Here is a 26429-nt window from a genome sequence, read left to right on the forward strand (position 1 = left end):
CGGGAATGGCGATGGCTCGCACGGGAAACAGGTAACCCAAAAGAAGACTTTGAGCCCTGCTCGACGTGTCACAGAACTTCAGAAGGGTAATACACCAGTTGTGCAAAATTTTGTGCGTGGCACTACAGGAAGTACAATTCTATGCACCGCCAACACTCTTGTTGTGTTTACAAACATTGCATGTGTCTAGACTGGTGTTGGTTTTTTATGCTGAGGTCGTTGGCTCACTGGGTTTCGACTGCACAATAATTGTATTTGCTAAATTGTAAAAACGGAAGCCATTTATACTCTTAAAATTGCAAAAGAAACTTGAAACTAAGGTTCATGTAATACAAGTGAATGATTTGAGAATAAGGTTCTAGCATAACTCTAGTGTTACAACTTTTTGTCTCGACTACTTCCAGCTTCCTCTTACGAGCCTTGACAAACTGCCCTGCCCACACATCTGGCGTGGCTTAGCTTTGTCACATGCAAAGCTAGCAGTTGGCCAGCAGTACAACCGTACAGTTGTGGCAGAATGCTAAAACTGTCCAGCATGGCATTCAGTTTCTTTTAACGTTTAATTATGGATAATGTAGGGTTCACAACTACAGCCAGCCAGAAAACGTGCTAAACGATTACTTCTGGCTAAATGCTGCCAAGTTGAACACACTTCCAGGGCTGCTCAGGAAAGAAGACTAATAACTGCCAAGCTATGAACAGATCATCAGACAAGCAAGCACTGGCTCATAAGTGATAAGTTCGCTAAGCAACTAGAGCAATTTTTACGCAAGCAGGTCAACATTTGAAACCAGCAGTGCCCAAACATAGGAGTTCAGTTTGACTGCAGAACTTCGCTATTTGAATGCCTCTCATTAGAAAGATATACTGACAAGAACCTGCACTGAAACAAGCCATAGAAACAATATGTATATGCATATATATAGTCCATCATTTGCCACATTTATTTGCTCTTCAACTGCACACTTATGTGCACGTTATACCAAGTGTCTCCTCAAGCCCGCTAGATAGGTTATCGATTAAAGTGCACCACTGCTGAATTCTCACACAAAAATACTCGCAGGAAAATACTCTGAATGAAATGCTCGTGGAATTCTCCTGGAAAATCTCTCACACGTGCTTTGTGAAACACTCTAGATTCATTCAATGTGAGTGTCTCACGGATATCATCAAGTGATAGAATCCTCCAAACGCTCTCGCATTACAGCTCTCTGAAACGATAACATGAAAGGTTTGAGGAAATTTTTTCCTTTATATATTTCATCACGTCATTTTTGTCTGTACATTTGATAAAACAAATGCTGTGGCAAAGCTTGCAATGAAATTTGCCAAAATTTCAAATACCATCAAATAAGTTGATCAGAAATCAATCAGATGGTGCATTGCGAAAGAGCCCATGTCCACAAAGTGTCAAAACGCGTCAAAAGATTTCCAACGAGTCAAATGATTCATAGATGAATTGCCTCCATGGCTCCCACCTGCACGTGAATCTGGTAGCCGCGGATGAGCCCATTTCGATCCCGGTTGGACGGTGGCTTCCATGAGACGGCCAGTGCCGTGCTATTCAGCGCGGTCACCTTCACCGTCCGTGGCTCTCCAGGAACTGCACAGACATCCAAGTGCGCAGGACGACAAAGCAAACATATTAAAGGAATGCGTACAGGCAGGTGAGTTCTTTTTTTTTCCCAAGTGTGCATGACCAACCGCATGTTGCAGCGAAATGTTACCTGCTCGTGTGCGTGAATTTTTGAAGCCTACGGAAACAATACCTTGGGTGGGTTAAGAACTAAACTGCGCAAGCTAGATGAAAACATAAGACAAGGCATAGACTGGATGGTATACCTCCCATCTTGAATTCTCAACTGATTTCCAATGGTTGGCCTCCCTCAAGCTGCCGTGGTGTCACTGGTTTGGTCAATGTCGTTAAAACCTAGGTGCCGCTTTTGCAGAGAGACTAACACTATTCATTCTGTCAGCTTGGGTATATCTTTGGTTGACATTCAGCCCTTACTGCGACAGGGCCCTTTTTGAGCTGCAAGGTGTTGCTGCAGTTGCTATGACCCGTCTAAGTGCTAAAATTTTCACTATTCCAGCTACTTTGTTGTACCCATGTATTTATTTTATGAATTGTTTATGCATACATTTGTTACATACTGAATAAAAATTTGTTTACTGCATACTGCAGATACTGCACAGGGTCTCGTCCAGTCCCTGAGAAAATTGAAAGCACAATGCCTAAGGGTCTCAGCTTGAAGCACAATCTCATGTTAGCAAATGCAGTTTGATGTGACAGGCATGTCGTGTTGTTGGTGGTGGTGAACACACTGTGTAGAATCGATAGCAAGTGTGCTTTCAGAAATAAAGACAGGAATTTGAAGCAAGCTTTTCCTGCATTTTGTGCATAGATACATAATGTTTTTCATTAGTTCAGAAGGAAAATCATACGCGTAGTACATCCAGAGTAAATGAATTAAATGGCTTTCCTTTGCAATTTTTCAAATTTTATTTCACTGGTCTACTGACACCCTCTATTTCCAAATGATTTCAGTTATTATGAGTCCCTGTTTTGTGTCCCAGCGCCAACGAAGTCTTCCAGCAATTTTCTTACATGTTGTGATATTTGCTACGTTTCAACTAATTGGCATTAGACAAATGCTTTGTTGAAGGGACGTCCAAATTATGCACGTTGGCCAACTCAACACTTCTTCCCTTAGTGTCATAGTATCAAGAAAATTATCTTACAACTTTGTTGCATGTTGTATTAAAGCCGCTGCATTCCAACGTACTGGCACGTGAGAAGTGCTTTGTTGAAGGCATATACAAATTGTGCATGTTGTCCAGCTCACGTTTCCCTTAGCACTGGTCTCAGCTGCCTGACAGAGTGAATTGACAGAACATTCAGGCACCCTTGCAAGTATGTAAGGGAGCTTCATATAGGGGAGTGATAACATTTAAGCCCGTGGATGACATTTGTTAACTGTCAGCTCATTATTTTATGAGCTTTTGATTTTGCATTGCCGAAGAGATAACAACTCGATCCCACAATGTTTAAAGGAAGAAAGTTATCTTTCAGATATTGGATGTGATAATGTAGGCTAGTCATGGCAAATTTTTTTTGTATACACGTCTAAACGAAAATTGCTACTGAATGTCTAGTTCCCAGATAAATGTGCGCCTCGTAAGGGTTAGGGCATCAAAATGGCGCCTCATGTGAACTCGCACAACTGAAGAGTGATTTATATGCGCGGCACAGATACCCCATGAGATAGAAGCAGCATAGCATTCACTGACTGGTGTCGCACCATAAATTTCATAACTGTGATAACAAGATGGGCGATGATAACTATGGAAACTGATATACTTTAGTGTGAAATAAAAAAAAATGTAAAAGAAAGAAAGAAAAAACAAATGTCTGTTTTACAGAACCGTTTTGCAGACCTTAGGCTCAGCCACTGCTTATCTAAGGTTACGACTATTCAACATTAGACACAGCTGCACCGCAACGCTGAGAACTTTTCCCTATTTAACAACAATTCCAGCTACTCTTGTGTGTGAAGGTTGTGTTCCTTCATGAATCATTGGCCTGTTCTCACGATCGACAAATCTGCTATAGCTGGTATCTTTGTAGGAGTTAAGCCTGTCAAATGAATAAGCAAGCAGACGAAAGTTTATTCTTGTTTCCGTGCAATTTTAGCAGACTGCAGCTGCGCAGCTTGAATGATGCAGTTTGAATCAAGACGAGACTCTACCATCTCCAGAAGCAGTTGTTCTTTAATTAAGCTGGAAATGCAAAACCCATTCCAACAACCTTATACTCAGTAATTCAGCAAAGCAATATCTACTCTGAAAGCATACCTTAAGTGATGTTGATCAAGTGTTTGGATGCCCAAGCGCTTGGTGTAGCTCTCCTAGATTAATTTCAAACATACTATTTTGGCTTTCCAATTTAGCTTTAACCATATGAGGGATGAAGGTGTGAAAAGATAACAGAATGCCTAAGATTGTCGATTACAGTGGCGTAAACACATTGCAGAAGGTACAAATTTTTTCCCAGATTCTGTTGTAACAAAATGACTTCTGGCAAATAATAAGACACATCAGACAGTGTCTTGCCACTGATACAAGTTGTACGTGACAAAGTAAGGAGAAAAAGGCTTACCATAAACACCACACCTCTCATGATTTGAACAAATTTACTCTTTCATAGATGCACGTTCATGAGCATCCGTGCCCACAAAGTGGCCCCTTAATGTTAATACTACTTATGTGAAAGCTGTAATGTAGTAATATTAGCTCCAGTTAGGCTGCATTTAAATATGCCAAGCGGTGCTATAGCACACGGAGACTTGCTTAGATGGTCTGACAACTTGAAAATTACTTCTCATATAACCCAAGCATGCATGCACTTTTGGTTCTACATAAAGATGTAACCTCCCTAGTGCGTTTCACTCGTTTGCTTGGTAACGTATTCGGTATTTTGTACTTTCTTGATATGTTTGAACAGTTTGGAGGCCAACTACTGATAAAACCTGGCCACACAGGTGAAAGTGGTACTTATTGCTAAATAGATTGATTGAACATATTTTAATAACTGACTGATTAAAGTTGCTTGTTTGACTGATTAAACAAATGATTGATTGACCAATTGGTTGGCCCTGCTGCCAAAAAAATTAGAACGCAGGCATCACAAGTCACTGGTTCAATATTTCACCCACGAACGATTAAAGTTGTCTATTTGGCTGGCTCTGCTTGACTTAGTGTGGCTGAATTGCAGACAGGTGTGTACTCCACAATGGTTTCCCACCACTTTCAGATGGGCCAGGCAGGTATTTGCCCTCACCAAATAAGTTAGCGGGCAACGGTTAGTTGCCAAGTTACCAACTACCCCCCTTATACAAGATCTGAGTGCAAACAAACTACAGGTTTCCAGAAAGTTCTTTCTTTTCAAAGTTTTCAAGCCGCAACTACATAACTCCCGGTACACAGAATATGCTGACAATGAATTTAACAATAAATGAGATGCTCACGTTCTAAGAAGCACCTAAAAATGTTCACAGGGGCACGTGATGGTTGAACATCAACAGTAAACGCTGAACAGAGTGATTAACAAAATGCGAGATAGAGTGTAAGAAAGAGAGCAAGAGCTTTTTTTCTTTCTTGTAAATGATATGAAGGTGGGAAAGAAATTCGGAGGCGAGAGTCTGGAAAAAAAAGAAGTCAGCAAGGAAGATGGCACTATAAAAATATACAGGTAAGAGCATAGAGCAGCAAGATATAGGAGAGCAGAATGCAACACAGGGAGTGTTCACCGAAGAAGGTCAAGACAGAGATGCCTATACAAAGTTCAGCGTACAGTGGCCAGGAAATACAGAGCATATCATCTCACCAATGCAACCAGAAAGAGAGGTCAGCTGCACAGCGTACAGTAAGGAGCAATTAGAGGCTATGCACAAATACAACTATGGTTACATGCCCGCTGTGTACATATACACGAGATAGACAAAGAGTGTAAAAGAACAATAGGACAGATAAATAGAAAGAGACAACCACTTTCCCGAAAGGAAACGTGCATCAACTCTGCTGGCGTGCGATGTGGCAGACCTATGCATGAGTTTGACGCTGCAAATACAGCGTGATAATCGTTTCAGAGTTCAGTGTTGGGGTTGCAGAAGCACTCGTGCAGTTGGGTTCTCAGTGGTAACCAGCACTTTTACTTTACTCGTAGAACCTGGCAATTGTCACACCGGTAATTACAAAAGCAGAACATATTCACTGCAATCTACATAGGGTGAAAAGGGGGAAGCCTTAGACTGGAGACAACATTTCAACAAGCAGAGACATTGTTAGGGCTACAACTGCCCCGACAACAACTGCCAAAACTACAGCCTTGCCATGACAATCACAAGGCCCCTTGTCAAAATGTTGGCTTCTGTCCAAGGTGTCCCTTGTAAGGCCGCTGTAGATATCTAAGCCTCCCTCTTCCTGTGAATGCTTTGTATTGTTTGAAACAAATTTGCTATGTCTATTCAAAGTTATTTTCAAGATTTTATGCACTCATTAAGCAGTACTGACAAGGTCACTCCCCACGACACAGTGACACTGTAGGCTGAAGTGTGTCGCAAGGAGAACTGCACTACACTAAACATAGACCCCCATTCCTAGACCTGTATATTGAAGCAACCTTCAGCCATATAAGGTCTCCAGTTGCTTGTTTAAGCCCCCTTTCGCCAACTATTCTGGTTTGCATTACTATGCTACTGCTATTATTTGCTTGTTACGATGAACCACTAACATGAATGTTCTGCTCGCTATGACGATAGTACTTCTTTATAGGTCACGAAATTGGCCTTGAACAAGACACACCTTCTCTGTAATATCCAATTTTTTGCAACCCTTTCTAGCACCGAAAACAGAGTGCTATGGCTAATTTCTAAATAAGGTCTGCCACAGCACCCCAAAAGAGTCACAGTGAAGCAAAGAAGTACTACTGTCCACATATAGTACATCCACCAAACAGAAGTCAGCATACAAAAGCGGTGCTTGCATCTTCCTTGTATGTAAGGTGTGAACTTATGCCTAGCATACGTGTGTTGTCTGGTATGACGGCAGCTTTGAGCAGTCAACTGAAGACATGCAATAAGAATGTCTCAATCGCCAGTCTGGCGGCGCACCATAAGAAACCAACAAATAAGAAAGAGAACAAAAACGCTTCAAAAGCAATTTCCTTTTTGATGGGAGTTTTCTCCAGTCTTCATATCTGCTGTGACATTAACAATGTACAAGAGAGCTTTAGCCTGAACGTATGGAAGGAGGATCAAACAAAACACAATGACAGCAAATAAGCACTGCACAAATCTTCAAGGCATGAAAATCTTTCAAAAAAAAAAAGATAACAGTATGGGTTTCCTTCGTAGGCCTCAAGCTACTCTTAAAGTCTTACTCTTAATTGGGTCAAAAAGATGATGATGATTTGAAGCTAACGCAGGGCTGTTACCTTTTGGCTACATGCTACGTATGCATTTGTAAGTATACTTGTACATAGCCTCTCATCTAAATATTTTTTCACCTAACACCTCGGTGAAGGTGTGCGTTCCCTGTCCTTATCACGGAACTTCACAGCAGACGCTAGCTTGAGTTTCACTACGACTCTAGGTGAAGAAACCTAGAGTAGTAGGTTTCTTCACCTAGAGTCGCAATGTTGGAGCCTCTGCAATAACTCCAACACTGTGTCTGCACCTTTCTACCAAACAGTGTGGTGTTTTAAGACTCTGAGGAATAAACTATGTCTCTCTGGGCAGTCCGAAGTTTTTCTGCTTCCATTTTTTACATCATTTTTTTGCTTCGAATGGTATTTTTCGGATCCCTATGTGCTTAGTTTGTCGAAGAATCCAGCCAATGGCCCCAACATACACTCGGCGCAGCAGCCTCATCAAACCACCACGAAGGCAAGAATACATTAAGGCTAAAACTCTCTCATAAAGAAAGGAAACTATAAAGGAAATAAACGGTGTGATGCTGAAAACGTTTGAACACCTTGTTGTGGTATTGGAAAAAGCACCTAGCTATGTCTGGAATGTGTTTAGAGAGAATGAGATGGCAAAAAAAAAAAGAAGGTGAAGTGAAGTGAAGTGAGTGCAGACGTCACAGCAACTCACTCCGAATGACAAACATTTGTCACGTTCAAAATTGTTCACTCCATTTGCAACCCGCACACATGATGAGACAGCTGGAGCAGCAAGTACAAGAAGCACCAAAAAGCAAGAACAAGCTGCTTGAAAGTGAAAAAAAAAAAGAAAAAGAAAAACAGATAGCAAGAGAGTTGGGCACAGTAGACAAAGCCACAGACAGAGCCATGAAGTAGAAGACAAAGACAAAAAAAAAAAATGACTTGCAAGTGGCAGTACGTCTGTGGTGCATCTGCTTCAAAAGACCCTCTATGCCTGAACCCCCATGTCAGACAAGAGACAGGCTGAAAGAGGCAGTAGAAAAAGAAAAAAAACTTCCAGAAAAAAGAAGTGTGTCAGTTGAAGAAGCACTGTCGATGAAGAAGAGCAAGAAGCTGTCAGTGAGGAAGAAGAAGTAGTAGAAGGCTGGGCCAAAAAACACGGCCGTGTCATCGTCGTGAGCCCCTCCTGTGGGGAAGGAGTGGGTCGGTGAAAAAAGGGGGAAAAAAAGGACGGGTTTCCGGTGTGTTTGCTAGCTGTGCATGGTGTGAGTGGTGTGAGAGGATGGTGGTAACTGCTACTGCTACTGGAAATTGCAGGCATGCTTCGGGGAGGAAGACGTCAGACGACATTAACATGCAACCGCAGTGCAGACGACGGAGGCGTGCAGCAATGCGAAAGGGCAGGGGCACACAGCTAGCAAGTAGGTCAAAGTGTTTTGCAGGAGGTGCTGAACTGTTTTATCGTTCAACAATGTTGAGAAGGTTTTTCTCTTTCCATCATTTGTAGAGCTTGACATACAATACTATAGAATCAGTGTGAGATCAATGCAAAGGGATCATTTTGAAGACTTGTTTGTTTCACAAGGCATTCAGAGAGTTGGACACAGCAGCCAAGCTCGAGACAAGGCTGAGCTTGCGCCAATGCCAGAGCCAATGCCAGAGCCAATGCCAGAGCCAATGCCAGAGCCAATGCCAAGCCAGAGCTGAGCTCAACTGAAGTGGCACTGAAGCTATGGAAAATCCCATAAAGGCCCTTTGGCTTATTAGAAAATTTGCCATCACAGGGCATGTCTTAAGTGTAGACTATTGTATTAAGCTCTCACACCATGGATAATTCAAGAACTCTGGTGGTGCTACACCAGTGCCAAACACTTTGACCAAGGTATATTGTGGCCACAGAAGACGCAAGAGTTAGCCAAAGACAGGTGCAAGGAAACATGGATGGGACAGATAGAGAATGCACAGTGGTAAAACTAGGTGTGAAATCAGTGGGGTCATTTCAGTTTCTTGCACTGTAAGAGTGACAAAAGTGATAGAAATTTGCAGTCTTATGTGTCATGAAGATTTGGTTACGTTTTTGGTTCAAGGTGAGATTTAGAAAAGATAGCCATATCTCATGGTAAATCGATAACTACCCATGATAGAAACGCTTCTCGAGGCACACTTTTACTATGGCAACACCCTTGCTGGATCCTTGCTGATGAATCCCTTGCTGTCTAGCGCCGGTCAGGCTGGCAAAGAGAATGATTCAGCTTTCTCATAGAAACATACCTCCCAGTGTACTTTCAACTACCCTGGATCGATCCTGGATAGATACGTCATCTGTTCTATCATCTGTCAAGGCGAAGGCCAGCAAAGTTATTTATAAACACGACTAGTTAAATGAAAGTTGCATAACCTCCACTTTTATGATGGATGCAAATAATTTACTGGGCAAGAATATGGACAGATGGTTCTAGATGGATAACATATGTATTGGATGTCTTGATGTTTTCAGGCTTTAGTCCTTGTATAAAACATTTGTGATAGCATATAATAAGCCTTGCATTCGCAGAAGATTATGATGCGCACAATGGATTTTCACTTGAGCATTCATATCTATGCTAAGTTATAAGAAAAGGTAACGATGTTCAATGATGATAGTTGCAAAATTTCCAATCAGCATTGTGCTAAATAGCAAATGAACTATGATGTAATTGTTAAGGCTTTAAAAATATTGTGCCACTGTGTGTTTATATAGACCACAACTTCAATAAGGTAACTCTGTAACCCTCAGTGGTATCAATGTGTATTTGATACTAGTATAGCACCATGCCGACGGGTAACCAAGAGCCTAGTCACGGCTGTAATGCCTGCCCATTTACTGGGTAGGGTCAAGAGAATCCTGGCTTGGCATGGTTGAATAACAGACACAAAAACATAGCTCAGCATGAACAAGGACACAATTACAAGTGACCATACAGATGCAAGCCAACATAGAAAAAAAGAAGACAATCGAGAACTGGCCCAAGATTCGAAAAAAAAAAAAAAAAAAAGAAAAAAGAAACACCTAACAACGAATGTTTTTTTTTATGAATTCCCTGTTGATAACTTGATACACTTGATAACTTTTCAAGGTAAGGATAACATTCCCCAAGTATATTCCCCATGTCCTAATTCTATCGTCTATAATCATGAATTCGGGTCTCAATAGATTTCACACCCAGCTGACCATTGCATACTCAAAGAAAAAAAAAAAAGAAGAAGAAGAAGTAAAAACTTAAAGATAGCAGAAGGCAGTTGAGAAAGACATGGCCAGAAAAGAGAGGCTGTTCAACTCATAAAAAAAGGGGCAGGAGAGAAATAAGGGATGTAAAAAACAGAGAACTAACATCTTTTGGATCAGAAGTGAGTGGAAATAAATGCCCAGTGAATTAAAAGGTTTGGGACAGTAAATCAAGAGGTGAGAAAAGTAGGATAAAAACAAAAGAAAAAACACGTGAGCACCTAAAAGAAGAAGAAAACTGTTTAGAAACAGCAAACAAAGTGGACAACATAAGAGGAAGACGTCTAAAAGGAGAACAAAAATAAAATGATGATCTGCAAATGACAAGAAAGAGTGCAAAAAGGAAGTGAAAAAATAAAAAAAAGGACAAGAATGCTTTGAGAAAAACAGGAAAGTAAGCAGTGAACAATGAGGTTCCAGAACAAATCATACACTTTTGTATAACAAGGTGAATGAAATGATTTCATGAGAGAGAGAGAGAAGGAAAACTGAAAAGGAATGAAAGCGCAGCCACCGTCAGACTTTATCCTTACACAGGATGGCATCTAGCAAAAAAATTTTGTTTTACAGCTATAGATCAAAGCGCCATCGTTCCCAATGAGCGAATGAAAAAGCAGTGCGAGGATCTTTTTTGAGCAAAATTTAATTCAAACACCATGAAGCTGCTAAATGCAACTGACTAGCTTCACTTTTGGCTTGCACCACCTTTGTGGTCCAAAACCCAAAAAGAAAATTGACAAAGCTATCTGGAGGTGAAATTCGAGGACCTTTTTTTTAAATATAGCATTTCATGGAATTTCTGGGCTTCCAAGACTTAAAAAAATATGTTTTGATATCAAATGGTTTTTCAAGGGTCTCAAGGGCTGCTGTTAACCATGCAAACGATCGCAGCAACCCTGTAAGTGGCCGTAATGCTCCTTGGCAATTCATAGAATGAGAAGCAAAAAGCAAGAAGAATAGCTCAGAATTAATGAAGGACCATTGCTGAGCCTCACCAACTACTACTCCTGCATACTGCATAATTTGCAGTGCTGAGGTCTGGTTTGAACGTATAGGAGCGTATAAGAATACAGAGCTAAACTGTGTTTGCGTAAAGTATGATGGAGGCTGCGCCAATGTGGAAAGGCCGGTGAGCAGTGCACTTGTGAGAAAGGGCACAGTGAGAAAGAGTGATGCAAAGGGCAGGAGGTGTAAATAGCCTTGGGAGAGGGTTGAGGCTGGGAAGAAATAATGAAAGAGGGATGGAGATGCCAACTGAAAAGAAGGAAGTAAATGAAATAAGGAATATAGTATGAGGGAACTGTGAACGAAAGGGGAAAAGGGTGGCTAGAAAGCGAGATAAGTTATTCGAGCAGGGTAACCTCACAGTTGTCCCCAAAAGAAAGCTTAAACAGAGAAAATTGTAGGTCAGAAAAGCGAGCAGGAGAGAGAGAGACAATAGGGTGGTTAAAGAGACCAGCCTTTCTAGCAATACTGTCACTTAGGTTCAGTGCAAGGTCTGCATAGCTAGGCAATAATCAGAATCCTAATTGGTCTTCCCGCAGATTCGGCAAGGTTCACTTGCCAACTCAAGTACATGACTGACAAATTCTGAATGAACTTCGGTATCATTTTTTTTCATGTACCGGAACATGGAAACAACTGAGTGCACTGAGGTCATACTTCAATTGTACTTATTGAGTGTAAGCGACAGCTTAGCTAACAATGTTGCATCTGCACGGTCAACTACGGAAAAAGGCAGAGCTGACTTGTTATCTGTGAAAGATGCATGAAAGAAGAAAACAATGAGAAAGGCTGGTCAGGGATGGCTTTCTCTGTGAACCAGTAACAAAGCTTCCACGTGAAACTTGGGCTTTTTTGTGCACACTGTTTGCAATACCCAGATCAAAAGGCGGAGCGATGTCTGTTGCTGAGGTTTTGAGAGTGCAACTCGCAACATTTAGTATCGAAGAGCGTTTAACTAAAAAAATAAATATGAATAATTTTGTGCCTACGCACTAACAAGTGCGGCACACCAATTCCGATGAGCTATCGAGTGCTTGCCAATAATTGAGCATGCCACCTATTCATGGCTCACTAGTGGATGAAATGTATCGGACAATGATTGATATGTCTAGCAGTTCACTGTGGCTAGCACCAAGATCACACGTTTCATCATTGCACTGGCACGCACCAAACACGCTGAAGATATGCAGCATGCTGAAGTGCTACAGTAAAATGTGCCAGCTCTTCACTTAACACTGCTACTCTGTGTGTGCTGCATAAGCTGTTCAGATAAGGAAATTATTGACGCCAGCAACATGGCTCGAAATCCTTATATGACTGGTAGCTGGCTTCGAGTGGGTTGAGAACTCCAGAGTATAAATAAAGTGATGAACCTAGTCGAGTCAGGGTTGCGTCTGGGACACTAGCTTTAGAGAGCTTTCTGACTGGTAGCATTGAGAAGCCACGAGGACAAGAACGAAGAGAACAAAAGCAGAAAAAAGGGGAGCGTTGGCTTGCAATCAAAGAGAGAGAGAAAAAAAAAGGGGGGGGGGGAATGTGCAAAAGGCAAGTGAGGAGGAAGGAATGAGGTAAGGGAGGAAGGGAAAGGGGCGTCCCCGCCGGATGACGTACCGTCCTCATCGGTGCGCACGAGAACCTGCGGGGAGGCGGGGCCATCGCCGACAGATGTGCCGGCGAGCACCCAGACGCGGTAGGGGGTCCACTTGTCCAGTCCCGTGATGCTGTGCGACAGCTCGGCGGGCCCCTTGAGCGCCTCGTAGGGCGCCGCCCCCGGGGCCGCGTCGGCGCGGATGTACTTCACCTTGTAGTATGTGATGGCGCCGTTGTGCAGTTCGCGTGGTGGCGGCTCCCAGCTGATGCGCAACGAGCGCGAGTCGAGAGCAACGCCGCGTACCTGCTGTGGCGGCGCACCCGGAACTGCAAGGGCCGTACGCGGGCGCCCCAGGAGGGGCGTTGGGGGAAAAGGGGGGAGGTCACGTGATGCAACGGGAAGAAGAAGGAAGTGCAGAGGAAGAACAGGCGGTCGAGAGTGCGCTGTGCGATGAGCCAAGGAGATGGATGACACAGTGGAATGGGGCCACGTACAAGACTGCAACCCCCCTCAGTGAGTTGTGCATAAAACCATCTTCTTACGCTTGGCTTTGCATCACTTTAATGTACAGCCGAAGATCAGGGCTGGTAGCACATGCTTCGGCCCGTTTCTTCACTTAAACAAACAAAAAAGGAAGACGCGAGCCAGTTTCATCACGAACAGAGTGATTTCGGCTGCAACACGTACATTTCTAGCTTCAAAATCTTTTCGGAAGTGAAGGTGCACTTACTCTGAACTACGGTTTAAGACAAGGTTCAGAGACCAGAATAGCACAAAAAGAGCAAAACCTCCGATTAGGATTGACATTATTAGTAATATAAAACAAATGAACGAACCCTTCGAACATTGAGGAGTTTGCTCCCGTCGATAACCTCTGAATAGATGACGCGCACCTATCAAACATGTATTAACATGGCAGGATGGGCTAGTTAATGTCTCACACTTTCAAAAGAATGGCGGAAAAAAATAAAGCCATGTGTGAGGTAAGGCCATGCAACAAGAACAGTGGCGCGGACTGGTTTCGTACAGATTTTGTCGGCACTTCCTTGCACAGTTCCCAGGCTACGAAAAAGAAGAGCATGGCCAGGGATCTTCGAAAACCTTCGGCTCGCTGGGCTAGGCCACTAATCAAGACTTTGCAACCTAATGAGCACTGCCATATAAACAAACACACATAGCGAGTTCATGCAAAAAAATACGACAGGAAGAAAGGGCAGAAAAAGTAATGTGTTTGCTTATTATGTCCTCTAGCTATCCGGTCGGCACAAGTGAGCCCAGGTAAGCTGCCCTACAAAGATCAGAAGTGAGGTCCATTCAGTTCGCCCAGCACTTCACAAACTAGTTCATGCTAGTTCAGCTGTTCATGCCGACGACTCCATATGCCCCTGTAGTTTATAAAGCTAGTAAAACTACCAAACGATTAAACTGGCTGGAACCGCTTGCACGAACTCTTCTTGTGGCGCTGTGTAAAACGAAAACACTTGAACCCCGATATAACAAATTATCAGATATAACAAAGCAACTAAAATTTGGTGGGCTTTATTTCACGAAGTATTCTACTGCTATAATGAAACTGAGAATGAAATAATTGAGACAAGATTGGTTACAGTGGAGCGAATATTTGCTTGCTCAGCAGCTCAAGTTCTGTATTCTGGCACCGAAAATGTCACTAAGCATGAAAAACTTGAAATCATACATTCTATATGGACATGTTGGTAATTTAGCGTAGTTTATGTGTCACCTATTGGCACAGCAAGAAGCCGATAGGCCATCAAAATCAACAGGGGACTCTTTGGGCGTGTTCCAATTATGGGCAGCATTGTAGACAGCCTACGTTGACACCTAGGACGACAGCTACGAGTTCAAGCACTGGAACACATCACGAAGACGTCGCTGTGGCTTGACTCCACTTTGCATTTCTAAGAAAAAGCTAAAAGCACACATTATTTGCAGCTGTTTAAAATTGTTTTACATGTGGAACTATGAAAAACACGATGTAGCTTACATTAGGCACATTAGAAAAAGTGACTAGTACGTTTTCTTGCACGCAGATAAATTCCCTACAGAGTTTCCAAGCATCCAGCTCAGCCACCATCTTGTTTGGAATGCAAAGTAGCCAGCATAAATTTTTTGCTTCAATGCTGTCATCGCAAAGCCGTCTCTTTTGCCCATTTCATCATATATGGAACAAGAATTAAGAAAGCCACTGTCTATTATCTGCCTATTAAGTCGTCTAAGCCGAGTATTGAAACACAGGCTCTGTTTCCCCATTGTCGGCATCATGATTGCATTTCTTTTGCATAGACCAGATTTCAAACTTCTTTTTTCCCGGTGAAATCAGCATGTATGCTTACGACAAACACTGAACATATTGTTACGTTGCAGAAGTCACATATAACACTGTAATTACGAAATTTACAAGAAAGACAACACTGCATAAACAGGATGGCTGTTGAGACCGATTCCACCTACACACGTTAAATCGTCTTCTTCTGACTGGCTGGCGGCCCTGTTGTTTGCACCGTAGCAATATAAAGAAGCTGGTTTTGTGTAATCGAATGCAGCAAAGCTTAATCCTTCCTAACCAAGTTCAAGAAGTGCAGGTGAATTGAATGGGCCTGTGATCTTCACCAAACTGTCACGACAAGAAAGCAACAGTCTAACGCTTTCTTTAGCAGGCGAAGAAATGAAAGGAAAGTGAGATAGAAAAGAGTAAACCAGCACTGCGGCATTACTACTCACCGTACTGGTCCGTCCGCACAGGCAGGGGTGGCGTGGCAGCGCCCTCGCCCGTGCCCGAGCGGGCCGCCAGCCAGATGTAGTACACGGTGTCCGGGTAAAGCCCCTCGAGGAGGAAGTTCTGGCCGTCGGGCAGGGAGCGCTGTTCCTGCTGCTGAGTGAACGTGTCGTTCCAGTAGAGCTCGTAGCCCACCACCATCTCGGCCGGGTCCAGGGGACGCGTCCAGTTTAGCTGGATGGCCGTCGGGGACACTGCCACCGCCTTCAGGTTGCGTGGCTGGCTTGGCACTGGGAGGAGCAAAATCGGCTGGCCTGATGAGTCTCTGATGTGAGACCTCAAATGTTTGGAAGACTATAGAAACAGCACAAAAAAGATGACAGGCAGAAAGGCAAAGGAAAAACAGAGAGGTTAATCAGAGACGACAGGCGGAGAAAGACGCAATACGCAGCATCCGTATTGTGTCTTTCACCATCCGTCGTCATTCTTGCGCTATTTCTAGTCTTCCAAAAACATATCAACTCGCTCAGCTATCAATTCTTCTGCAAAATGTCAGCCGAGTTGACATCTTTGTTTTATTGGTGGTTATACAAGAGTTTTTGATGTGAAGGCTCGAGGCCTAATTGCCCTCATGATTTCGGCAGCGGCTGGTCTAAATTAATTCTTGACATAAATCTCAAAGAAGAAACGCGAAATCATATGTCATGGGATGATATCAACGAGGTTCTTCCAAATGAATCAGAGCCATGTTTTCGTGTTTTTTCTGCCTGCTGCTTTATTTGACCCACCAGATAATTGGACCAATTTCTTCTGTCCCTTCAGAGTAGAATTAATGGAAGTCAACTGTACTAATACCCTTGTGTTTATTATTCAATACAGCACAGACCGTCTATAGCTAAGTTGTTAGAGTTGCGAATATCTGCACTATCAGTGGTACCACACTATAATCAATACAACATTTTCCAAAGGCTCCACACATGCAAAACATGTAGACGAAACAGCTGTGTGTACCTGAGATTCAAAGCACGTGACCTCGATGTTTACATTCACTTAAATAAATTTACAAATGTTGAAAGGTTCATGTTCGAGGATTCGCAGTCTTTGCATGAAGCAGACAAAGTAGCACAGACAAAAAATACTGTATTTATTCGAATCTAGGCCGATAGTCTTTTTCAAATAATCATATTCCAAACTCTAGGGTCGGCTTAGATTCAAGGATTAAAAAAAAATAATAATAACGTGCCAGTTTTTCATTGAAACTGCTAAATATGGTGCATAGTTAGCGCCATCAAGAAAAGTCAGTATCGCAGTCGCTACTAGCCATGCCAGTAACCAACTGTACATAAGCGAGGTCACCATTTTAACCTGTGTCGTGTCGGCCGTATCAGTGTGCAGCGTGGTGTTATTGCGATGGCACCTAGCCGCAGAGGCATTGCTGAACCTTCAAGCTGGGCCGGACTTCGGCGTCGACAAGAAAAACATTCGTCGTTGGAGAGGACGACAACAGCTCTTTGTGTGCGCCTCAACAAGGGTGGCATTTAGCAGACCAAAGAAAGGCCGTCACCACGAAGTAAAGACAGTTTTGGCCGACTTTGTTCAGACACAGAGAGCAGCTGCCCTTCCAGTGACAACAGTGCTCCCAGCGAAAGCTAGGGAACTTTCGAGGGAGTGAGGTCGAACACCAAAGTGTTTCAAAGCCAGCGGGGGCTGGCTTCAGAAATTCATGAAGCGCTTCAGCTTCAGCCTCCGACGTCGCACTTCAATCACCCAGAAGCTGTCAAGCGATTTCGAAGAAAAGCTGATAGCTTTTCAGCACTATGTGCTGTGAAAGAGAGAAGCGGCAGGCTACAACCTTGGGTAAATTGGCAACGCCAACCAGACAGCTGTGTATTTTGATATGCCAGTGGCGTACAGCATGAATAAAAAGGTGCCAAGGAGGTGAAGGTGCGCTCTGCGGGCTACAAGAAGCAGTTCGCACGCTGTGATGCTGTGCTGCACAGCTGATGGACATAAACTCTCTCCTTATATGATACAGTAGAACCCCGCTGTTACGTTCCTCACTGCTGCGTTTTCCCGGCTGCTACGTCGTTTTCATCCGGTCCCGGCATAGCTTCCATAGGATTCAATGTATAAGGAACCCCGCTGTTACGTCGTAGCTGTGAAAACGTTCCCGCATGATACGTCGCAACTTGGCACCCCGAACCCGCCTGGGCTGAAGTAGGCAACGCGCTCCAACCGCCATTTTGGCTTTTGACGAGTTTTGGCTGGGCTTGGCCGGGCTTGGCTATGGAACTGGCTGCACAAAGCCGCACGCCAGTTCGAGAGGCAGCACTAAGTGGCCATTCGTGAAAAATGCTCTCACTATCATCACTGTGATTAGGGTCACCGCATGGTTGTTGGACGGGTCGACTCACGGAGGAAGGAAACTCGGGAGAGGCCCTCACGTCACTCTTTGTGAAGCAAAAGTGAAACCGGAAGTTGGCGTTGCTAGTGGCGTTGCTCCGCCTACCGGGACAGCTCTCCTCTCTTGTTTACATTTCTCCCACGCCGCGCCGCGCGCAACCGGGCTGCTCGGACGCGCGCGCTCCGCAGCAATACTAAACAGTCGTTAGCAGGTTAGCATGATTACGCCAAAGAGGGCAAAATTTCCCGCGGATATTCCTTCGTCCGTTGCCATTGCCGTGGCGCGGTGACGACGAGGAGCACGAGCCGCATGATGCCGGGCAGTGGCCAAATCCTAGCTTTGGAGAAGCCGTCGGGGCTCTAGACCTCTGCAGGTACGTCGCACCTCACAGCGACGCTGACAGCAATGCGGCCTTCCAGGCTATTGAGAAACGTGTGGCGATTTCTACCGAGCGAAAGAAACGGCAAGCCATCATTATAGGCTTTTTTAAGTCCTAAGCGCACTCTGTGGAAATAAATTGTCTATAGTTGAAGCTGCCCTTTTTTTCATTCATTTTCGGAGCTTTCCTCACTGTTGCGTTTTCTCGGCTGTTACGTTTTTTTCCCCCGGTCCGGTGAAAAACGTATGAACGGGGTTCCACTGTATTTAAAAGGAAGACACTGTCTGCTCGAGAAACTTTCCCAAGAAATGTCGTTGTGCGGGCAAATGAGAATGGGTGGATGACGGGTGCGATAGTGGAAGAGTGGGTTAAGATTGTGTGGCGACGGCGTCCAGGAGCCCTTTTGACAAAGAACTCGCTCCTTGTCGTCAACTCTTACAATGGGCACTTGACTGACAATGTGAAGGCTGCGCTCGCCCAATCGAACACGGACCTCGCTGTCATACCGGGCGGCATGACAGGCCAGTTGCAGCCACTTGATGTCTGCATCAACAAACCTTTCAAGGATCGTCTGCGGAAATATTACACGGAGTGGTTGACTGACGAATACCACATGCTAACGGCAACGGGCTGCATCAAACGTGCATCGCTATCGCAGCTGGCGAGCTGGGTAGCTGCAGCATGGGACGACATCCCAGGTACTTTGATTGTGTGCGCCTTTAAAAAGTGCAGCATATCTAATGCGCTTGACGGTATTGAAGATAGCACACTGTTTGAAGGTGACAGTGACAAGGAACACAGCGACGACAACGTTGAATGAGCTCTGCACGTTCAGATTCAATAAATGCTGTTTGTATTTTGTGAATGCTGTCCTTGCTTTTTTTGTTCGGCCGACATTCGAGGTAATATATTTTCTTTTTGTTGGCTTCAGACTTTAGGGGGTCGGCCTAGATTCGAGTAAATACGGTACATACAGGGAAGTTGCCAACTAAATTTTCAGAGTTGAGCGATTACTTGCCATTTCCCACAATAACACCATCAACTTTAGAGCTAATGTAGAACGGTGAGTGAAATTTTGGATGCTGTACAGTTTCGTTAAATTTGTTGGACTGATTCACCTGCATGTGGTGTTGAAAACATGGCAACTGTGAACCAAGCTGCCGCCATTCGAGTGTTGTCCGTGCCCTCCAGAGTAAAGGATTATCAGTCGTGTGCCCGCCGTGTTGCTACCACTTTTTTTTTTCCAGAGCGATAGCTCTACTACTCCAGGTACAAACCCAGAAAATGCCTCGTTTCGTAAACCTGACCGTCAAGCTCAGCCAAGGTCCAAACTGGGACTTATTCTACCGCTACCGGCGACTGTTTCGTACGCCACGTGGGCACTGATATCTTGAAAGCGATATGCGATGTGTACCAAGTGTGCCGAGTGCTGGTAGCTTAGTACGCGCTATGCTTTTGATGCTTAGTTCGCGTTGAAGTGAGATGCAGCATGAAGGTCGGTTCACTCGCTGCTGCTGCCGCGCCGAGCAGCATCTGTGTGTTGTCTTGTTGCAATTGTAGATGCTGTAGTTTCCGACGGCGCCGAGCAACATCTGTGTGCGTTCCCAAAGCAAGCAAACTCATGCTATCGCTCAACAAACTTGGTTTAACCAGGTTCAACCATGGCAATTTTTTTCTCTGTTTCCTTGCTCCATGTCTCCTCCTCCGTTCCTGTGTTTCCCTCATTGCTCTACCGTCCCATTGGCCGCCGCACCTTGTTGAGAAACGCGCTCGCTACCGTGCTTCTGCGCAAGATTTTCTCGCGGAAGCCAGATTATAACTGGCATTCCATCTCGCAATGCTGCGCTATAAGCAGTATGTGTATATATTGAGTTAAATGGGAGGGTGAGCGGGAGTACAAAAGGTTGCATTATAGCCTGTTCTGCAGTATAAGCAATCACGTTATAAGCAATCTAACCTGCATTATGTAAAAAATAGACCTCTTTTTCTGAACAATTGATTGATTGATTGATTAATTGATTGATTGATTGGGTCACCAAGTTTTAACCTCAGAAATGTTGCAGAAGTGTGGACAGCCATGCTCACCGCCCTGCTGGGTCTTGACTTGCACGGGCGACGAGAAGGGACCTGGGCCGCGGCTGGTGAAAGCCTGCACCCGTATGGTGTAGATGGTCTGGGGGGTCAAATTGCTGATGGTCGTCAACTGGTTGTTGTCAACTGTTTGTGCATTCCATGACTGCGTCGGGATGCTGGGCTGGGTCGTGTAGTACACATTGTAGCCCTGAAATGAACGGCAAAGGCCATAGAGCTTTAGCAGTGTGTTTAATGGGGCTGGTTGGTGAATCTTTAGAATAAAAACAGGAAGAGCGCAACACAGAATGAGCGAGTAAAGAGCACAGGACAGAGCGCTGACTAGCAACCTAGTCAGCGCTCTGTCCTGTGCTCTTTACTCGCTCATGTTGTGTTGCGCTGTTCCTGTTTTTATTCAAAATGCCATAGAGCTTTGCACAGGCTTACTGGAAAAGAGCCTGTTACAATCATTTAACACTCAGAAAAATGAAAGTAAAAATTCTTATCCACCCAACTGTAGCACGAAGCTACAAAGTAGCTACGTGCTACAGTCAGATGGATGCTGCAGTTGTAGCAGCTCCATGCTACAGTTGAATGGATGACAATAGAATCACAACTTCGATTTTACCCTTTATGAAACTTCCATGTGCTTTGCGGCTACTGCAGCACAGATTCGTTAGGGGAATGGTGTGACATTCCTCTAACATGGGGAATGGTATGAATTCGGATTGTGACACTTCACTAAGTCATTTGCCTTACTACTGATTCACGAGGATCTGCTGTCGGATGAGTTGGGTAAGCATTCCTATGTAAGAAAGTTAGGCTCAAGAAGCAGACATACACACGAAAGAAGGTGAATGTAAGGCTTTTGTCGTTACTCATACCTGTTTTTTCAAGCTCAGCTTCTATGCAGAATGATAATACGAATTTGGTGCTTAAGCTCAGTAAATTTAGGTCTCCTGCTGGTCAGGGTGATCGCTAACCTGTTTTAGTTCGTTGGCTTTCTCGCACAAAACAGTTTGTACGTTTACTGATATAAAGCCCTTCATTTGAGTGTGTGCTCTCAGATGCATGTCTATTGTGACCCCGAGGGAGGAGCGCAGTGTGTGTTTCCCTATCATGACTCATGCAGGGTGTCATGGTAACTGCATTTAGGTGTTACGTTTGCTATCTAGCAGTAAATTGCTCGCAAAATATGCAAAATGTATCCAAGGCACACTTATCAGCAAAAGTTTAAGTCCATGTGCAATGGGTTACACAAGTGAGCAAGTTCGTGAAGGACTTGTAAGAAGCTAAAGGGTCTATGACGGTTAAACATGTACCGTATTTACACGATTGTAAGTCGACCCCTTTTTTAAAATTTGAAAGTCTGAAGTTGGGGGGTCGACTTACAATCGAAACCAAAACATGGCCGCGCCAAAAAAAGCGATACAAACAAGAGCTACAACGTAGTTACAATTTTATGTTTGCTCTATGGCCCTACCCATATCTTTTTGCTATCCCGCGTGTTTGTTCGCTTTTCGGAAGGGTTTTTCAACATTTTGAGAGTCTTACAGTGCGTGCAACACTTATGGGGGGGGGGGGGGGGGGGGTATCGATAGTTGATGGAAGCGCCGCTGTTTCCATTTGCGGCGGCACCCTCAGAACGGCGGCGCTTGCGGGGGGTATCGGTAGTTCATAGAAGAGCAGACGCCGCTCGCGGGTTTCTCTTTCTCTGTTTAAAGGCATTGGAATTGGTTTGACCAACTTTATGACGCGTTCCACTTGACTGCCGGCTACGTGCTACTTCTATGCTTCCCCAGTCGTCATGAGTGCTGCAGGCCCACTAATTGTTCGGCACTCGTTCACAGCAGCGTTCAAGGGGGCTGCCATCCTTTACGCCGAAGAAACAAATCACTGCGCAGCGGGCCGCAATTTCGATGTTTCTAAATGGGTGGTGCGAGAGTGGCGACTGCAGCGAAGCGAAATTTTCACCCTGTGACGGCAAGTGACAAATTTACCACGTGCCGAAGTCTGGACGCTTTCCGGAGCTGTAGGCTAAGCTTGCGGCGTACGTCGCTGAAATGCGTGATCGGTCCCTGCCATTGAAGTGCGACGTGGTCATGAAACAAGCCCGGACCTTCGCCTTAATTTAAAGGTTCTGCTCCGCCGTGAGTACAACGAGTGGCTGGCGGCAGAAGACTGCGAAATTACGCCAACCGGACCTGTCAAAAGAGCCTCCGTGATGGCTGCGTGTGGTTGGGTGCATTTGGCGTGGGCTGCTGTTCTGCAAGATGTCCTGGTGCGGTCGTTTGCCAAATTTGAAATTTCGCTGGACCACGACGCGCTGTGGGACCGCAGCAACGATGACGATGGCAGCACTAGTGAAGACGAGTAGTCGAGTGACCATGTCAGCTACTAATAAATTTTCGTTATCGAATGCGCCCTCGGGTATGCTCTATTTTTTTTTTTTTTTTTCCGGTCAAGCGATATGGGGGGGTCGACTTACATTCGAGTCGACTTACAATCGTGTAAATACGGTAAAAGCTGCTGCGACGATCAGTGCCTCATGCGGAAGAGAATGTGCTACCAAAAATGATTGACCGGCGTTACTGTGCATGCTAGCACTTTACTTCTGGATGTGATTTTCATCAGGGAAGACATGTCTACATCACCCACCAGAATATACAGTTAAACCTCGATGTAACCAAGCCGGCAAAATCGGCAATTTGCTTTGTTATATCGAAATTTTGCTGTATTGAAATTCAACCTTTTATGCAAGTAAGTACAGTCGCCAGTCGATTTTTCACACACGAAAGAAGGCCACAGAATTTTGCAAATTATCGAACAATCGAAAAAAGCAAATTTGAGTAAGCAAAAAAATTCCTTTTGATGAATTTCGGAGTCGGCGACAACTGATACGGCTTCACACCACATCGATATCTTCACATCGGCGGTACGAATTAAGAGAAGCCAGCCATGCTTTGGCGTGCAATCCTCTCAAACGACTGATAGCGTTGCCTGCATTGGGACGACCCTATCATGAAAAGCGCCGGCAGCGAGCAGCAAATGCTTCGTCTGCCTCTCGCTCAACGGGTCCTTGAGACTCGAGATTACGCAACCTCCAACACTAAATGTGCAGAAAGATAGCTTACATGATGCCATGTCATTTCGGCACGCCCACTCTTCGCACACACGACAGATTATTTCTGAAGCGGGGTGCACGGCTGCGTATGTGCTCAGCTGCGCTTACAGCCATGCGCAACCATTGCCAAAACGTGCGCCAGAAATCCAGACGTGCGCCAACTTGTCTCCCACTCTGCTCCCGACCCCCTCACCCACCACCCTTTCATGCGCTTGATTGTATTACCGCGAGCTCCTTCTTTCTTGTCTCACCCTCACAAGCTTTCACTGGCGGCTAAAGCACACAGAGCGCGGGCTGCGATAGGATCTTGTCACGGTTGGACTCTAAACTGAAAAACCTGGGGCTCCACTTCCGCGGTGGCTCTTGACGCAGGGCTCACGATTTCAGAGGTGCTATTGCGAACAGCCGCTTGTAATTCAATTCTATGACCATCTGCGTCCACGGAAGTTTCTGTACATTTTCTCAGTATTACTTTGCGGCGGCAGTGAAATTTCGTTATATTGAAATCACCTACAAACATACTTCCTTATATTGAGGTTCAATATACACAGTGTTCTACGGACAAGAGGTTAAGAAAAGTTAAATACCTCATTACATCGAGAATTTCATTATATTGAAGTTCATCATACTGAGGTTTAACTTTACATCTTTCCGTGACAGTATAATAAGTTTCCAAGAATCGCATGAACCTTGGCTGCAAATGCTCACCATGACCTGGCCATTTGGCTCCTTCGGAGGGTCCCACTGAACGACCACAGTACTTGAGCTCAAGGTTCGTGCTTGTAAGTTTCGAGGCGCGCTGCCGGGCTCTGAAAGTCAAAGTGGAAAATGGTCGGCTGAGGAAAACAAGTTGGAAAAGAAGCTCACTACAATCAAGTTAAATAGCACAACAGAAAAGTGAGCTCATATCCTTGTCTTAATTTGCGAGGGTTCTTCTCTGCAATTGCAATTTGGATCGACTGATGGTGACTACAGGTCACTGCTCAAAGAAAGACAAAATACAAGCTGTGCACGCTAGAACTTCGCTTCTGGATGCGATTTTCATCAAGGAAGCCATGCCTACATCATCCACCACATTACACTTCTTTCTGTGTTAGTATCATAAGTTTGCAGACCACGAGATCTCAGAAAATATTCCATTTTCGAGCAGTTTGTGACCATAACCAGTAAAAGCATGAAACACTAAATGTTGTTTACATAATATTACAGGTTGGAAATCTGTATGCGGGCTATGAAAATACTAATTAAGCTTTTCCTTTTTAGATGCCATGGTTCGTAAAATTATGATGCTGCTGTACATAACCAATCCCTTATGGCTTGATTCATGGGGTTTAACATCCTGAAGCAACAGCAGGGCAAAGAGGCTATTTTGATCACCTGGGATTCTTTCAACGTGCACATCATATATGTATGTGAAAATGTTTTTGTGATTCCATCCACATGGTCAGGAACTAGCTAGGCCTTATTCTCCAAGACAATGAGCCACTGCGTCAGCTCCAATAGCCCAAAATTTAGACTTTTGCACTATTCACCATAAGGTAGGCAATATGTCTTGTAGAAAAGTTGGCTTAACAGTCATGAAAATGATCTGTTATAATATGCTCCTTGCAAAGCTGTTCACAAAAAAAGAGATACCACTTACTGCTCTAATTTTGCAACTGGATGCCTGTACATAATTTGTGCGAGTTCTACGGAAATTTCTTTTCATCTGAAGAGTCTAACTGGGTTTGTGGACTCTATGTAATGGGTTATACTACATATAAAATTACAGTACTTAAATGCCGGCAATGAGAAACTGTTCAGTGTGTTCATGGAGAAACGTCATCTATCTCGCCAACTTTGACAACCAACTAGTACAGCATAATACAATGTTCCGCTGAAACGGCATGAAATAGTCTTGTGTGACCTTTACTTTTATTGGGAGGAATAATCTGGCAGTTAACTTTGAGCATCAATCAGTCCCTGAAAAACATTTTAAAAATACAGCCAATTTCAGTTTTATGTCATCACCGCATAATGCACAAGCAAGAGTCACAGAATTGTAGCAGCCCACCGAGTTCCACATCCAAAAGATTGTGGATCGAGAGAATGGCCCATGTAGGCTTTTTCTTACTCAATACAGCCGAGTCAAAGAGAAAAATTAATGTCAATGAGGAGGAATTAGGAACAACAGGGATATAGAATCAGGAGAGGGAAAAAAAAAAAAAAAGAAATCCGCATGCACCTGGGGCTAAAATTGAAGCTACAGAGTAAACTTTCTTTCTTCGCTTTTTGAAGTGCTTGTCAAAAGTGTATTCTAGCACAGTGATAACATACCAAACGTGCACCAGAATATTGAAAGACGTATCAGAAAAAGCAGCACTACTGGCCCCATCTTGCGGCACTGTGATCAATCATAATGTACTAGATACATTCCTGTGTCGCCTCACCGATATGTTCAAAAAAAAAAAAAAAGAGAGAGAGAGAAAGAAAGGAGTGAAAAATTCCTTTGGGAGGATTGCGTTCCCATCGACAAGTTTACAAGAACAGATAAGCGGAATCTGATGGCGACAACTGTTCTATGCAGTTCAGTTAAGCATAGTGTCAAAAGGTGCCGTCATCAGAGCTACTCTTTATGTGCACATTTTCTGGCATAAGTCTGCGCTGGTATGTCTCCACTGTGCTGACACAATCTATAGCTCCTACAATATGCTTTGTCTTTTTGTCTTGCTTCTTCTTTTTTCCCTGACATTTCTTGTCATCCTGTAATGCATTAAAGTGCTGCCAAGAGCTGCCTTGCAATTCGCAATTGCAAGCGTATCTTCATTGTTACTTAAGGCCAGAAGCCATTCACAGCAAAATTGCATTGCACATTTCCTATCCTCGCCTACAGGCAGTCACATCGATCTATTTTCTTTTTTTCTTGATC

The 26429-nt window shown here is 44.1% G+C and overlaps 1 protein-coding gene across 4 annotated transcripts in view; it reads right to left on the minus strand.

The window, feature by feature from the left end:
* Lar (tyrosine-protein phosphatase Lar) overlaps nt 1-26429 on the minus strand; it is a 104073-nt gene that overhangs the window by 59717 nt on the left and 17927 nt on the right. For 2 of the 4 annotated variants that reach the window (XM_075672250.1, XM_075672248.1), the window contains 5 exons: nt 24230-24330; nt 20413-20608; nt 15550-15834; nt 12828-13133; nt 1479-1603 (listed from right to left, as the gene is read on the minus strand). In XM_075672250.1, the coding sequence (XP_075528365.1) occupies nt 1479-1603; nt 12828-13133; nt 15550-15834; nt 20413-20608; nt 24230-24330 (1013 nt within the window). The remainder of the gene's footprint in view (nt 1-1478; nt 1604-12827; nt 13134-15549; nt 15835-20412; nt 20609-24229; nt 24331-26429) is intronic. The other 2 variants (XM_075672252.1, XM_075672251.1) reach the window with 1 other exon arrangement.

This window comes from Dermacentor variabilis, chromosome 10, assembly GCF_050947875.1.
Source record: "Dermacentor variabilis isolate Ectoservices chromosome 10, ASM5094787v1, whole genome shotgun sequence".
NCBI lineage: Eukaryota > Metazoa > Arthropoda > Arachnida > Ixodida > Ixodidae > Dermacentor > Dermacentor variabilis.